The 18,114-nt window shown below is 29.6% G+C and overlaps 1 protein-coding gene across 3 annotated transcripts in view; it reads right to left on the bottom strand.

Moving 5' to 3' along the window:
• Positions 1 to 937: 937 nt before the first annotated feature.
• LOC111623971 (kinesin-related protein 9-like) overlaps positions 938 to 18,114 on the bottom strand; it is a 100,848-nt gene continuing 83,671 nt past the window's right edge. The window contains exons 4-5 of one of the 3 annotated variants that reach the window (XM_023366712.1): positions 7,845 to 7,964; positions 938 to 1,214 (exon numbers count right to left, since the gene is read on the bottom strand). In XM_023366712.1, the coding sequence (XP_023222480.1) occupies positions 1,042 to 1,214; positions 7,845 to 7,964 (293 nt within the window). In that variant the 3' untranslated portion in view covers positions 938 to 1,041. The remainder of the gene's footprint in view (positions 1,215 to 7,844; positions 7,965 to 18,114) is intronic. The other 2 variants (XM_023366714.1, XM_023366713.1) reach the window with 2 other exon arrangements.

Raw genomic sequence — 18,114 nt, 5'->3', positions numbered from 1 at the left:
TCATCAAAACAAACTAATTTGTCTAATGGTAGGCGGTAAGGCTATCATGATGCATCAATATTAATAATTTCATTAATTTTGTAATTAAATTTAATAATAAAGGATATTCTGAAAGAAAAAACTGATCCAGAGTAAAATTCAAATCTGTAAATTCTGTATATATACTATCACACCTTACAGTTTCATTAAAATAATTTTAAGGAACACTAACATTGCTAGAACTTTAAGGTCCGATAGTATATATTCACCCAGTTTAATTTATTCATTATGTAAAAATTCTGCTTACTAAGCACAAATGCAATACCAGCTATGTTACACAAACTTCCATCCAATCTTCCCTTCCAGACTAATTAATTCAAGATATATAATCATACATATTAATTTTAGATATAATTACTTTGTTTAATAATGAATAGTTAGCCAAATATCTAAAATAATCTGATATTTAGTAATTTGTTTATGATAATGTTCAGGCTTGGTTGTTTATATAAATTCCAACTTACAGGAAAAACCACCAACTGATTGAGTTATCACAATTTTTTCCATCAGCAAATAAACACTTTAATGCAACCAAGTTAATGTTTACAGCTGTTATAAACAGCAATACAACAACTAGTTAAAAAATAGCTGTTTTCTAACCAATTATACTGCTGTATTTGTTTTTAATTTAACCTAAGCTCATGTTCAAGAATGATATCTTTTTTCTTATTTGTTTTTAAGAGTATTCCACCTTACNGGCGACACCCATCATTCGAACCTAAATGTCAATCAAAAAACCAATTGTACTGTATAATAAACAGGTACAGCCTTCTCGCTGAAATTGTAGTTTTTTAATGTAGTATAGGACCTACCAACACTTGTCTTTTTCTTTTAACCACAACCCCCATGTAAGGCTTCGCGACACCCCTGGGGGTCGCGACCCACAGGTTGAAAAACACTGTTCTAGAGCATTCAACGTTCTGTTATAAATTAAGTACTGTTCATTATTTTTAACATAAAATAAATTTAATAGTTTAACAAATAATTTAAATTAAATCGAAACTAAATACCTCCATCCATAGTGACTTGATGAGGATCTGGTATGTCCATTCCATTTTCAACATTTAATGCCCTTTGTAATATGTTCATTGTGCGCTTCCATTCGTCATTTGGTAAATGATATTTATTTTTGTCAGCTCTTCTCATTCGTAAATTTGTTAACACGCATTCAAAATCTAAATGAATATATAAAAGTTAACATTATTATTATAAAATAATAAAACTCTCATTGTACTCTATTCACTTTTAAGATTTTAGAAGAATAATAGTAAATTTAAAATATTATAACATAAATGGCAAAAATCAAAGTTTGTAAAGAATAACTATCTACAATACTGTTAAAATTAAGGTTCAATGAAACAACACCTTTCAAACAGTGAGAAATATTTGGATCTAACATTCTTAGTCTAATATTAAAGAAACAAAATTCTTATAAAAGTCTTTTGCTGTCAATTAATGTAAGTTATGATATATTTATGTATTTTTAAAATTATTTTCAGTGAAGTATGATGGATTTTTAATTATACCATAACTAAATGAAATAAGCAGTGTCATTCATTTTCAATCCATCAACATATAAAGCAGTGTTTCTCAACCTCTAACGAATCGTCGCCCCCTTCAATGAAACCGTTACGTAGTATCGCCCCCTTCACTTCAAAATTCCGATGTCGAGGCCCAAGGCTAACGCCAAATTCGTACTGCATTGAATAGACTAGTGACTAATATAATATTATTTGTTTAATTATTATACGATTAACGAATAAAATATCTAATTATTCTTAATATAATGTTTTACTGTATCGCCCAGAAAATTGTTTTTCGCCCCCCAAAATATAAATTGTTACTAATCGCCCCCTCAACATGGAAAAACGCCCACATGGGGGCGATATCGCCCCCATTGAGAAACACTGATATAAAGTTTATATATTCAACACAACCTTCATTAAATGCCAGATTATTTCAGGTTATATTTTGGCTAAATATTAATCATCAAAACAAACTAATTTGTCTAATGGTAGGCGGTAAGGCTATCATGATGCATCAATATTAATAATTTCATTAATTTTGTAATTAAATTTAATAATAAAGGATATTCTGAAAGAAAAAACTGATCCAGAGTAAAATTCAAATCTGTAAATTCTGTATATATACTATCACACCTTACAGTTTCATTAAAATAATTTTAAGGAACACTAACATTGCTAGAACTTTAAGGTCCGATAGTATATATTCACCCAGTTTAATTTATTCATTATGTAAAAATTCTGCTTACTAAGCACAAATGCAATACCAGCTATGTTACACAAACTTCCATCCAATCTTCCCTTCCAGACTAATTAATTCAAGATATATAATCATACATATTAATTTTAGATATAATTACTTTGTTTAATAATGAATAGTTAGCCAAATATCTAAAATAATCTGATATTTAGTAATTTGTTTATGATAATGTTCAGGCTTGGTTGTTTATATAAATTCCAACTTACAGGAAAAACCACCAACTGATTGAGTTATCACAATTTTTTCCATCAGCAAATAAACACTTTAATGCAACCAAGTTAATGTTTACAGCTGTTATAAACAGCAATACAACAACTAGTTAAAAAATAGCTGTTTTCTAACCAATTATACTGCTGTATTTGTTTTTAATTTAACCTAAGCTCATGTTCAAGAATGATATCTTTTTTCTTATTTGTTTTTAAGAGTATTCCACCTTACTTAAATTTAATAAAATCAAAAAAAAAAAATAATAAATTTTACTTGCTTTTTTAATTAAAAAAGGTATCTTCATATAACATATTTAAATTACACAATTAAACATTAAAATTTTTCAAAATATTTCTTAAATGACTTTTTTTAATAATAATTTATTATAAAAGTTATTAGAGGTATTAAAAATAGTATAAATAAAAGAAAATTTATTAATACTGCTATTTTTCTATAAAGTTATACAGTCGACTCCCCTATAACACTGTTGATTTTTCTGTTTTATACGAATTCCATCCTGTACGAATCACATAGATTTTACAAATACATGTGCCGGGCTATGAACGGCTCATGTATTTGTAAAATCTAAGTGACTCGTACAATATGGAATTCATATAAAACGGAAAAATCAACAGTGTTATAGGGGAATCGACTGTAATCTTGAAACAATTCCAGTCAAAACTTCAATCAAAATATTGATAGAATATGCAGTTTTTCTTTTTGTTACAACTTTTTCAGATAAGTTTTGAATGCTTATAAGAATATGTGACAATAATTTGTCATAATTAATTGAATTTTTATGCAATTATTAGTGATGTAATGAATATTCGGTTACTATTCAATATTCGGCCAAATACCAAATATTTAATCACTATTCGGCTGAATACCAAATACCTAAAAACAGGAGTAAGAAATAACAAAAACACAGTAAATTAATCATTTTGGTATTTAGATTTAATGTTATAGGGTCAGTGTTGTTTGTTTATATTTATTTATAACTTATAACATGCACAAAATAAAAAAGGACACAATATTAGTCACTTGTATTCACAATTTATAATTACAAAGATCAGCACACGTACACACCTATTCATTCGAGAATCGTCACACATCTGAGGGTCTGACCCTGCCTATCCTTCTTTTTAAGTGCTTGTCTTTGCTCTTCCCTTTCTCTTTCTTCTATCACTCTAGTCCACGTATGCCTATGCATACATCATAATACGCCCTCACGATACTTTCGATTCATCACTTTTCTGTTGTAGATTTCCCATTTTACAATTACTTGACTCATAGCCTGGTGATAACAGAGAAAAGAGACAGATAGGACGTTGGTATAAGTCACAGTTATGATTTCACAGATTCGAAACAGCTCGGTAGCCCGAACGACCCCAGGCTTTCGCCCGTGCACGCTAAGTGACTTTCATTACAAGCATTTAGCTTTTCGAAGTCTATGACAACAATTATTTTTCATTCATGGCCGCGAATTTCGCGCAAATAAGCTGCCTCAACTTGTTCGAAGCAGCTTGTTGAGTTGATAACATAACTGACTTGTTTGATTATGTTATCAATTCAATTTCATATTTATTTTCACATTTTCACTTTGCGGTCCTTCTCTGTTCTTCTTCCGTTATTTGCACGTGTAGGTCATTTCATTGTTATCCAGATTTGATATCATCACTTATCATACTGCCATGATGCTCTTGTCTGAACTGTCAAGAATTAACGCGATTGATGAAGCATAGTGACAGTGGGCCAATAGAAAGCAGGGTCCTTGCCATAATGCAGTTTGCGCGCCAATTTTCATATGTGCGTTAATCAAGCCGAATAGTTTGGCCGAATATTCGGTATTCGTTGCAACACTAGCAATTATACATTATATTCACATATGTTTTATTGTTTTAAAATGGTATGTGAAACAATCAAACACAAATTAAAAAAATAGCATTTCAATATGTAATATGCATTTTCCTTTATGAAGAATTTTTTCTCTGAATCTTTCTTTTCAAACAGTTTTTCATGAACACATCATAAACAGTGTGTCCTGAAAATATAGATAACTTATATGTTTTTATTATTATTTTTTAAATATTAAGTATTTCTTAACAATGCAAGTGGTTATTATTGTTTATTTATAGCATGGTACAATGTTATATAATTGTTTTTACAATATTTGACAGTTACATAAAGTGTTAAACACAAAATACTTATTTTGTGATGTCCCAAAAATATAGATAAGTTAAACTTTGAGCAATAGTACATAACATAAATTAATGAAGTTGTTTTTAATATGAAATAGAACTGCCATTATGTTTAATGAAACCATTTGAAACTAGTACTCGATAATTTCTTGTTTAAGCTCTGAAAGTGACATAAAATGCCTGTTAGTAGCATAAATTTTTTGAGCAGGAATGCCCCACAAGTTCTCAATAAGATTAATGTCTGGGCTTCTTGCCGGCCACTTCATAACTTGAATACTATGATCTTCAAGCCACTTAGTTGTTGAGTGTGAACAACAAATACTGGAATTGTCCTGTTGGAAACTCCAATCAGATCATCCAAAGTTCTTCTCCAATTGGTAATAAATTATTTTTTAGGACTTCTTTATAACTTTTAGACATCTGTCTATCAGTTAAAATCACTAAATTTGATATACCATTAAATCTAAAGCATCCTCACACCATAACAGAACCATCACTCCTTTGCATGCTGAAAAACTGCACCTCTTCCTTCCTAATATGACACTAGTAATTAGACCATACAAATTAAATTTATTTTTATCACTGTAAAGGATTGAGAGCCATTGGTCATTCCACAGCATGTGATCTTTAGCCCACTGCATTCTTGCCAATTTGTGTTGTTTTGTTAGTGATGGTTTTTTCATCAAGGCATCAAATTTTATATGTGGAGCTGCTGAAATTCTTTGTTGAACAGTTCTTTTTGATATTTTTAATCCACTTTCACACAAAATTTGATGAACTGATTTATCTTCTTCTGATGCAAGACACACAATTCAATTATCATCACTTTAAGATATGATTTTCAGCCTTCCTGATCAATGTTTAGAAGGTATTGATGATAACTTCTCCAAAATTTTATAAATTTCAGGAGTAAATCTATTCAATGACTTAGAGCCACCCCCACACACACCAACATCCATACATATGGAAACCACAAATTTTTTTTTTCATTTCTTGATGTTTTAAGATGTCCTGAGCCCAAAATGTAAAAACCTTGGCGGTCATTTTTTGACCAATCACCCTCTATTATGTATAATAGCAGGGAAAGTAAAAGAAAGTCAGTAGTATCAGAACTATATGTCGTGGTTGGAGAGCAATTCCCCAACCACCTCACTTCCAATATGACATCCTCACTACAGTTTTAATGTATTTGTAAACTATCTTCATTTTATTCTAAAATAAGTTTTAATGTTTTCCAATTATCATTTAAAACATATTAAAAAATTATATTAAGTAATTAAACACATAAATAGAAAAATAGTCCACTTTATTGTAAGATTCTTAAAATTTTTTAAATAATTGTTAACAAATTATTTTATAAATAGATTTTTAAAATAAATTTAAACAGATATTCTCATTCAATAAATAAAATTTTCACAACTGATGAAATCTGCCATTTTGCCTATGTCATGCATAAACCACAAGAGCCTTTTGCTTGGATTTTTCCTGTGCGCCTGATCCTGACATAAGGAAAAAAATGTGTCAATTTTAGATGTAAGCACAGATTTTTTCAAAGGCTTTTTATAGTGCAACCATGCAACTTGGTTCATGCACTGAAACAATTTTTAGACCCTTAGCCACTTCAAACTGGAAGCAGCTACTGACTGCACATTTCACATCACTGATGAGAAAATGCTAATTAGTTTGAGACTTGACATACAAGCAGTTCTATATGAACAAAGTGTTAACTATACTGACACATCTGGCTACTGCATTTTTCATTAGCATGTTTATTCAAGAGTATAAAAGATCGTTCTGCAGTTTTTAGAGTGCTACCAATAAATCCATAATTTAAATACAGCTTCTATAAAAACTATAGAATATCTGTAGCAGTTGTCATCTCTACAGTCATAATTAGGTACAGTACCTTATTAGTGTCTGTTTTATTCTATACCAATAATTTCAAGAATGTTAAACAGGTACTGTATATATAAAAATGCATTTTAATAATCGTATATTCTATGTTAATTTTATTAAATTATAAAAAAATTTCAAATTTTATATAAATAACAGAGAGCTCTTGAGATAGATCCAGAGAATGCTGTATTCCAGTTGCACAAAAAAATGTTTTCTGTTAGTAACATTTCAAAAGATTTGCATACATAGCAGCCCATTTTTCATATATTCTAAAAGTTGTACAGAAACTGGAAACATTTTGACATAAAGGTAACAAGAATGGATGGAAGTAGTTTCTGAGATTGTGACCAGAATGTAAAAATTTACTGGAGAAGTACAGCTAACTTAAAAACAAAGTTCTTCAGAAGAATCTGGGACTTAAAATGCTTCAAGACATTGGTAAAAGTATTTTCATTGATCACAAAATTGGTCTAAAACCCATGGAAATAGCTGATATGAAGTTCGGCTCTGTTATATATGAAGTTCTTTCTCTGAATTTTCTTTCAGACTGCAAATTTAGTTTTTTCTAACAGAAAATCTGGCAAAGTATTTTGCAGCAAACTATGCCCACAAAACTCTTTACAGAAATGATGTTAATTAATAAATGAAACTTTAATAAAAATGAAAAGATTCTAGTAATTTAAACTTTTGTGAAATAAAATGTATTTCAACTATTAAGACTAAATATTACTTTATTTATTTAACATATAAATATACATAAATTGCAGTTTTTACAACATAAAAATCTATGTTTCTCAAACAATACTCCTTTTTTATTGGTCATGTTAATAACTTTCTTTGGAATGTGTTTATTGATCAGCTATATTTATCTTCCTGAATATTTTATTCTTTTATGATAAACTATACAGAATAAACTTAGTATATTATCAAAATAAACATAACTATCTGTAGAAATGATTAAGCAAAAAATAAATTTAACAATTTGTTTTTCATTTAATGCAATTTCACTGAATGTTTGTTAATGTTTGAATTACAAGTAATCAAATTTTCCTAACATATCAATCCATTTGAATTATTCTAAATAAGAATCAATAGTTAACATGATTTTAGCCATTTATAGATCAAATATAGAATTTATTTAATACATAATTTAATAAGTAATCATTTCTTAATATTTTATTCAAAAAATAAAGAATTCTGTAGTTACAAAATTAAATATACCTGTATAGTCATAAAAGTCAGGAGTGTAGATGTCTGTATCATCATTATTTAGCCATTGTATTTTAAATCTTCTGCTGCTCTTATAAACATTTTGAGCTGTACGGCAGACAAAGAAGGTTCCTAGAAAGAATAAACAAATGGTTAATAATACACGACCAGACATTTAATTAGTGATACCCAATCTATTTTATTTTTCACTATTAAATTTAATAAACTTATCTCCAAATAAATTATCATTCAATGGAAAAAAATGGATTAAAAAATAAATTTTTTACCAATTATAATTAATGAAAACTACTAAATTACTAAACAGCACAGAAATAATTTTAATTAGAACTTTAGCTCATTACCTTTGTTAATAATTGGAAGATAGAGAAAGGAGCATCACCATCTTTTAGTATTTAATGATTTACTAATTTTAATAATTAATATCCAGAAAATGAATATCTCAGAAGCTTTACCTAATTCCTGTTTAAAATAGGAATTAAATGAAATATGACAACACTTTTGAAACAGAGCTTGTACATTCTAATTTCGTTTTAATTTTCCACTTGTATTGTTGCTGAGAATGTTTCATTTTCAATAACAATAAAAAGCAGAAGTTTCTTCTTATATTGAGATTTTTCCTTACATAGCATGTTATTGTTGACTTATCTAGAAAAAGCTTTGTCTTATTATTGAAAAGGAATATTTTACACTAAACAATTCTGACTACAGACATTTATTGAAAGAAACCTTTCTTTTATATTTTTTGTATTAATTTACAGTGATTTCATCCAGAAGTGCAGACTATGTCCAATCATACAAAAGAGGTTTGGGGAAATTAAAGCAGTTTGGAGAAATCTGTAGTGTAAAAAATATTACACCAACAATAAAAAAAATGAAGTAGCATATCAACTATATCTACAGACATTAATTGTAGAAATTAGCTAAAATGTAAGAATCTTGTATTTTAAAAGTGAAATTGGAACATCATTTAATTTTTTTATAATCAGTTCAGTCACTTGTTTGTTACATTGCTTCCTACTTACTCTGTTACCTACTTGCAGTAGTAAATACGTAGAAATATTAATCACATAGATAATATTCTACTGGAATAAAGGAAAGGTTAACAAAAACAAACGTTTTCGAACAGCTTGACCGCCCTGCTTCAGGTCAGTTACAAATGTGTTCCATGTAGAATGATTATTCTAAGCATTCTACATTTGAATTCAATTCAAAATTTAAACTACTTTGATTTTATGAACTTTAAACTTTACCACCAATATATTTTACACAATGTTATATTAACAACTCATCATTCAATTGAGTTATTATAATAATCTTTTCCCCCAGATTATCACAAAAAGCTCTCCAAACACATGATAAAAAATCTGCATCCTGTATATTAATACATTCCTTCTACAAGGCTGTTTTAAATACCTCTAACATCTCTAAAAATTTTGTTTCTTCTCTATTAAAACATGCTTTAATTAATGATGCTTTCTCCAGTTGAGCTTCAATTCCTGGTTCTGAGGTATATATGGATAGTACTGTTATTTGTTTCTCTCTCTCAATATCATAGTTGTGTTCTTTAATCCTGTCATTAGGAGCCACAAACAGATCTTCTAATGGCTTATATATATATATATACAGTATATGTATACTGTAAGGTCTCTTTTTATGTGGATTATTTTTATGCGATTTTGAAGTTGTGCGGTTTGTATTTCATCCAAAAATTTCTTGGACAAACATACATATAGGCTTGTTTAGGAAGCCTGCTATAGACAGTCTGCAAAAATCGTGGAACGCTCAAAGCTCACTCCATTTGTTCCACTGACATATAATGTTTATGGATGTAAAGGACGGCTAGATCTACCTTAATCGCTTTAGTTCCTAGCAATTTTTGATATAAATGTAATTAAACATTAAAAATACTTAAAACTGAAAAAACAAAAGAAATGCGTTAATTTTGAAGAAAAAGCTTCAAAGTTTAACTTCCTTTGTCTCGCCCTTCTGTAAAATTTAACACCAATGAGTCATTGTTTACACATCTGACCTTGAACACAGCTGGAGTTGGATTTCCCGGGGCATTCTCATAGACGTCGTGGGAGGACAAGGGTTTAAAGTAGGGTGAACACTAGCTGGCCGTATATTTTTAAATATTTTTAAAAAATTTGGAGACTTAAAAAACATTCCAAAAATCAAAAAAAAAAATTTCAAAAATGGCCTTAAGGACCGTGTTTTATGTAACGTTATGTAACCTGCCCGAGTTAACTCGACAAGGAACTAAAAGGGTTTTAATTAACTCTTCACATCCAGATGTCAGTGATTTGTTTTTAGAGTGAGCTTTTGCAATTCGGGGATTCCCCTTGTACATGATACCATCGACGAGTCGCTATTACATCATTCTGAGTTTTGCATTGAAAGGTATAAACTGTAATTGTTTTGAAATTAAATTTTATTTTAGCAGTGTTTGTTCATTTTTATAATAAGTAGTGAGTTTAAATTTTGCAGATTTCAAGTTGCAGTATTAAGCAGCCTATTTCTTTTAATTTCTGCAAACTTTTTTTATGCAGTTTTAAGTTAATTTTAACTCGTTGTTTTGGTTTTATGNTTATAGAACAATCCCCCATTTCTCACCTCAGGGAAAGTCATAAAACAGTTGGGTGCTAATGACTTTGTGGAAGGGAAAAAGTTCTACACTTAGAAACTTCGAAAGAAGGGATTTGGCCTGTACCGTCCGCGGGCCGCATAAACATTGATAGGGGGCCGTATGTGGCCCGCGGGCTGCAGGTTGTGCACCCCTGTATATATATATATGTGTGTGTGTGTGTGTGTGTGTGTATAAATAAATAAATAATTAACAATTCTCTTTCTTATCTCTATTACATTTTATTGATTTCTCATTTTTCTATGTGATTCATGAATTATGAATTTAAGATAACTAAATCAATGGTCCATACTTGTATTACACACACACACATACAATTTTCTTAATAATAATAAGCCTATTATATCTGAGAATTGCAATTTTACAAATAAGTTGACATTAAATGTATATTTGATAATAGAAGTCTAATAATATATGGGGCAACCAAAAAATAAATTCTCTCATATATGTATTTTTACAGTTGATGAACTGTAGAAGTCAATGAACTGATAAAGACCTCTTCATCTTTGAGATGTGTTGTGTTTTTCAGTAAAAGTGCATGTTGCACATGAGCAGCAATAGCCAAAAGTTATCACAAATACACACAACATGTTCACCCATTATGATGAAAACAAGATGGTAAGCAAATGAGAGTTGTAGATGTAGACAAAGGATGAAGCGTGGACAACTGTCTGGTATAAATAGATATGTGACACATCTGGCACCAAGAGCCAGAAATGGCTGGTAAAGATTATAAACATGACACAATGTCAAAAACAGTGGTGTAGTGATGGAGCAGGCAATTCTGTCATGGCTGTAAGTGTGTCATAGACATTCAGCAACCTGAACAGCTATCAGCATCCACTGGAACAGATAACATCACAAGAGCGCAGACCATAATTTGTGCCAACAGGTGTCTTCCAAGATCCATCAACATAAAATTGAATGTTGGCTGTACCTGAATACACTACAACCTGCAACATGTTATATTATTCGAAGTGTGGAATGGGAGTGCTAGCACTGATACAGCAAGGACATATTCTTCTCACTTGGAAACTTTTTGCAAGTTTAATTCCAATTTTTAAAGCATCCGAGTCCAACAAATTATATTATTACAAGTAATCCAAGAACCACAAATTCCTACAATGGCAGACAGAAAATCCTAATAATAAGAACCGAAATTAAACCTGACCCTGGACCCAGCTCAAATAAAGGAGACCATGTGGCAGACACAAATAAACCATAGAAGAGTCAGGTAAGTCAAACTGAATCCTTCAATATATTAATGAGATATCAAATACAGACCTTCAACATCTAACAGAGAACAGAACTACAACAAATAGATCTGAACCATTACATAATCCAAAATCTAACAAGCAAGCTGAAAATAACCATGGAAATCCAATTTAGATGAGCTAATCTTAACATCGCTAATTTAACTGAACTGTTATGAAACCCATGATAAACGTATGGAGAAAATTGGGACAGAACTATCCATAATTAATAATAATGTATCAGTCCTGTCTGAACATATACCATAGACAGAGAAAAATGTTAATGTAAATTGAATCTAAATTCCAAGAATTACAAATTAAAAATTAACATCTCAAATAATATGTGTATATGCTCAATGACCAAATAAACACGAATAATCAAAACATTATTATATTTAAACATTCCCATAACCAATAAGGAGAGTTTAAAATAGGACATCAGTGCATTCATTAAAACAAATCTCCAGCAAAGTATCTGAGACAGTGAAAAGCCTTTTAAAACATGTACTTAAAAATTGCATACAAAAATCAAAATTCTGAGCTGCCTCTACTTACTGTAAAAAAACTTCAACCAACATGAATGAATAAAACTAGTGTAACATCTGATCTAACAATCTGCAAAAGAAAAAACCTCCTGGAAACTTTCTTAGATATGACAAAAAGAAAGGCTATAAAATAGTACATAGAAACAATTACAAACTATATAATAATTTACTGCCTGTCCCTTCTCTTTAGTCTTAGGAATATACATTTCAGCAGCCTGGAAAGTATTTCTTGATAAAAGCATCAGGGTAAGCTAATTAAGAGTATACTGCAGAATGGATAGTATTTAGATTACATGGCAGTAATTAATTTGCCAATATGGAGATTGTAGGTACTGGAGTAAAGTTTATACTATATAATAATAATATGAAATTGACCTACAGATTTACAAAGGATTTTTTATACTAATGATTTTTTTAGAGAAAACTCCAGGCTTTTCATCACATTTAACCAATCAAATTGTCAATATGCAATCTCTCAATGTCATTAGCTCAAACATACAAGGGCATAATATGATCAATAAGGTAGCTAATTTATCATTTTTAAAGTTTTCAATTGGAACTGTCATTGTGAAAAGGGCAAAGTATCAATGTTGCAAGTACTATTGTGTTCTGCTACACAGAAATTTTATTCAAAATATTTATGCAAATAAAAAAAAACTCAATCTTTACAACTCCAGCAATGTATTTTTTTTTTATTTGCATGAACATTTTTACCAGTGCATTACACATCTTTGGACAAAAATATTTCACTTTCGATTAGCTCAAAAGAAGAACAGTTGGTACTATGGTCTAAATTAGTTACTTCTATCAATATGTAACCAGTTCAAACACTTATTCTCTAGGAATTATCAAATCCACATATACCAAAAATACTAGCCAATCAACAACTTTATTTTACCCAGATGTATTTCAGAAATTACAATATTAGAGCGTTTGCGGCCGAAGTTCAAACATTAAACTTATACGGCAAGCAGAAGTAAACATTTGACATTTGAACTCAAGTAAACATGTTGCGCCACATGTTTATGTCACGCACTGACTCATCGGATACTGTTGAAAAATGGCGAAAACATTTAACAACAATGAATGTTACCAGCGAAGGCAAATAAACAAATTAAACTATTTTAAAATATTTATAGGACATTTAATAACACTAAATAATTATTTTTAACTTTAGCATTGTGCCTCTACCATACGATATAATAGTAGCACAATTCTAATGCGTTTTACCTGTTCTTACCACATACTTTTGTTGAGGGAAGTAGTGGCTTATATAAATCTGAAAGCAGCTCGGGAAATTATTTTTAGAAAATTTACAAACATATTAAGCTGTTGATGGCAGAAGATGCTGTGAAAGAACAAACTACTCCTACAGAATTATGATAAGCTATTATGAACACAAATATATGTAAATTCTACAGGCACTTCACATCACTTGCAAAAAAATTGAATAATTAAATTTTTGAATTAGAATTGTCTGTTTCTTTACAATATTATTAATAAATTCTCAAATAATCATTATTTTAATAAAATACATCATAATTTTAACCCAAAACATGAAAAAATGAAGAAGTTTAAGCTGAACTTCTACTCACCATGCTAGACATAGCAAACACCATTATCAACCTTCTAGACTTACCAGATTGTGGCGCTCAATATCTGATGTTCACATTTTCGTGATGAAAACGTCAGCCACAACCTCTCTATTTCCACTCTCAGTGGCACAAACATTTTTTGATTGAAAAAATATTTGTGCATGTTGTTTGTCTTGTTTGAATGAAATATTGTAATTTTTGAAATGCATCGGAGTAAAATAAAGTTGTTGAAGGCTAGTATTTTTGGAATCAGTGGATGTGATAATTCCTAGTGAATAATGATGTTTCAACCAGTTACATATTGATATTTGAAAAATGGAATAAAAGCAAAAAGTTAAATTAGTTACTCCTAAACCATTGTTATTCTAAAGATAATAAATTGTAACAAATTAGGTTTTAATTTAATTTATATAACAAACTAACTGGATAACTATACTACAAATAAAACACACCTTTAATTTAATTAATAATCCAGCAAATAAAAATGATCAAAAACGTTTTTACTTTATTAATTTTTATTTGCTGGATTATTAAAGGTGTGTTTTATTCGTAGTTAATTTAATTAACAAGTACAAGATTTCCAGCTTTTTTTATTAAATGGATATATACTGTACAATCCAATCACTCTGCCAAGTACATTTGTATTACCAGCAAGGGCAAATCATTATTGATCTAATTATCTGTTCTGAATTTTTATTCAATTTTATATTCTGAAAGCTGCCATTCAACAAAGAGGCCAGGCCGTCTCTGTTCAGGCATCATCCTCCTTAATGACAATGCAAGGCTCCACATGGCAGCAGTAACAGTATCCCCAAGTCACCAAATTTAGTTGGAAATATTTATATATATTCAATAAAACGACAGTAGAGCATCAATTATCCGAATGCCAATCAACTGAAAGCGTTCCAGTCAGACTGTGTAGTGCTGAATCGAACGTTTTTTAAACTAGATTAACTTCTAAAGTATAATTTTTTTTGTTTTTATATATTTCAATATATTTATTTTGTTTGTACAAAATAAACAAATAATTTTTAACAGTACAATACCCACGATTATTATTATAAAAATTTTTGTTAGGCTTAATATCGATGAAAATTAAATGCAAAGTGACATGCAGCGGAAAAAAATTTAAACATAGGATATATTAATATACTATTATTGGGAAATACTAATATACGATACTGTATTAATATGTATTTTTTCGTACATAATCAGTTATCCGAAAAATCAATTTTCCGAACAACCCCAGTCCCCAATTGACTCAGATAATCAACGCTCTACTACTAAATAAATTTTATTTAATATACAAAGAAAAGGAAGTATGGGGAAAAGGGGGGAATATTTCAACAGGACTTTATTTAATCTGGATTTTACACTAGGAGGACAGCATTTTACCAGCAATAAGGGGAAAAAAGTTGTTTGAAACTTCATTTGTGTGCAGGGCATAGGGATTTTTAACCAAGTGAAACAATATGACAAATGCATCAATATGAGAGAAGACTATCAAAAGAAAATGAGAATGCCTATTCCTATCCATAATTTTCTTGGTCTCCAGAATAAAAATTAATTATTGTTTTCAGGCCTATGCTATGATAACTCTGTTCCTTTTTGTCTTTTGATTTACAACTGCAAAATCAGATAGATAAGATGGCATTTTATTAATACAGTAGAGCCTCGAAAACTCGGCCTAATGTGGACCGAAGGGTGGCAGAGTTTGTGAAAATGCCGGGTTATCGGGAATGGGGTTAAAAAAAAATAAGTACGAGTGTTTCCTCAGAAAATACTGTACTGTACTTGTATGTATTGTTTACTTGAGAATACAACAGAGAATAAACTGCCCAAATACCCTTAAACAAAGGAAAAGTGCATCCTTTATGAAGGCATAGCGTGCCTTTACTACATGAAAATGAAAATTAATGAATACACTATGTACAGTAATTTACCTGATAAGACAGACCTCAGAAAAAATACTTTATGAGGCATAGAGCTGTCTTTATCATGAAAATTAATTAACTAAGGATATTTTTGCCCTGCCAGGGTGTGGCTGAGTTATCCAGAGTGCCGGGTTATCGAGTGCCGAGTTTTCGAGGCTCTACTGTACAAACATTACAGTCAGTATAATTATTAATTATAGCACACAAAAAGATTAGCAGCTTCTGATGACAAGGAGATAAATTCTGAAAAACTGGAAACAGAATGATACTGTCAAAACATGAGTTTTTTTTTTTTTTTTACACAGTTACAGCAGGAACATTAACAATTAATTATTCTATATACAGCAGGGCATCGATTATCTGAATATCGATCAACTGAAACATTGGTTAACCAAAAGTGTTCCAAGTCAGTAAATTTAAATTTCCGCTAGTGCTGTGGCATTGCAATATTTGGCTATATCTTGGCTATTCCAATATTATTTTTGTTGGTGTCGCAACCATGAGAGGGCATTTAAGGACACAACAGGATTTGAACGAATTTCAACATGGGATAGGTTAATATATTTTTTCGTACATAATTGGTTATCCGAACAACCCCAGTCCCAAATTGTTTCAGATAAATTGATGCTCTACTGTATTTATAAATTTATATAATCAGAATTTATAATTTGCCATTTACAATACAATTTAATTTTGCAATTTAAGAAATTAATCACAAAATTATTGTAATTTATTATCTGATGGATTTTGCAATATTTTTGCAAGATCCCTCAGATTCCACATTATCATCATTTTTTCAAATCATTTCTTTTTTGAATAAAATTCTCATTAAAAAATGGTTGACACAGAGATGGGATCTAAAGTATCTCTAAATCGTTATTCAAAAGTAAATAACAATCATTTAATTAAGAATTAAACAGACAATTTATATAATAAAGTATTCCAAAGATTCAAGAAAACAACTACATTCAAAAGAAAAAATTTGTTGCAGGATAATCACAAAATATAGTGAAAAGTGCCTAGACAAGTAAGCATGTGAAAAGTCCCAAAAATAACTGAACCAAACTGAATTTTTTTAATGGTGATGAGCTTGTAATTCCTCAACATTAAATCATAATGTAGCAATTTTTCAAGTCCTTGATTCTTTTCAATCCATAAAAACTAAGGAAAATATGATTTTCAATCTAATTTTTCTTCACTATGAACATTTTACAAAGAATTTTAAAAATATGTGCCATTTTCATCATTTTACATGTAAAAAAATTTATTTTAGATTTTTTGACAAATTCTTAATTTGAAAAAAAAATTTCAAATACATTTTTTCTTATTGAAAACATGCAATACTCCTTTATTCCTGTAAAGGTGTTTCCAAGAAGCAAAAAACATTTTTGTGAGATTTTTAGAGGTGGACATTTGTTAAAAAAAAGTAAAACCAGATTTTTAATAATCAAAATTATATTTTGCTGCCAAATTGCATTAATTATTATTGTAGAATTTCTTTGTAGCTATTATAGTTAAAAAGTTATCTGTATAGAAATTTTGCTTATTTTTGAGGAAAAAACAATGTACCTATCTCAAATTTTTTAATGATAATTTTACAAAATATTGGAATACTTACTCTCTTCCCAATTCAAAAACTGCCTCAACAACAATATTAGAATATCCAGTATAAAATTTGAACAAAAACAACCAGAGCTTGAAAGACATCTTGGCTGTGAAAATTTCACAGTAATACTGTATAAGGTTTCCCAAATCAAACCAGTAAATACACCAACGCATAGTGTGCTTATCCAAAAGTGTAAAATTGCCTGCTTATCATTTACTGTATTTCTGCTATATACTGGGAGAGATTCAAAATATTTTTTCAGTTCATTGGCATCTATTACACTGGCATTTGAATGTATTTGTAAATTGTTGAATAAAAAAAGGCATTTCATTAAACCTAAACTACAGTTTCAGTTATTGTATAAAGTATGAGTACATTGCATCTGCATGAAAATAAAGCAAAACATTCAAGATATTGCTATCATTTTATTTAATATAAAAATAAATAAAATGATAACCTTATAAATAAATAATATATCTTAGTTGTCAGAATCTGTCTTTTAGCAACTATATTACATGACAATTATTTTATCAAATGTCTAAATCATCATTGAGACTGACTAATCACTCATCTAAAATAACCTTGAAAAGTTCATCTTTGTGTGATTCATGGAGAAAAATGATACTGTAAAAATAAGAAACATCTTATATTACAAAATATTTTTATTAGCATGACAATTCATTT

This window comes from Centruroides sculpturatus, unplaced genomic scaffold (genome assembly GCF_000671375.1).
Source record: "Centruroides sculpturatus isolate CEXI.00-Female unplaced genomic scaffold, Cexi_2.0 scaffold382, whole genome shotgun sequence".
Taxonomy (NCBI): Eukaryota; Metazoa; Arthropoda; class Arachnida; order Scorpiones; family Buthidae; genus Centruroides; species Centruroides sculpturatus.
This window is presented reverse-complemented; position numbering and strand designations above follow the sequence as displayed.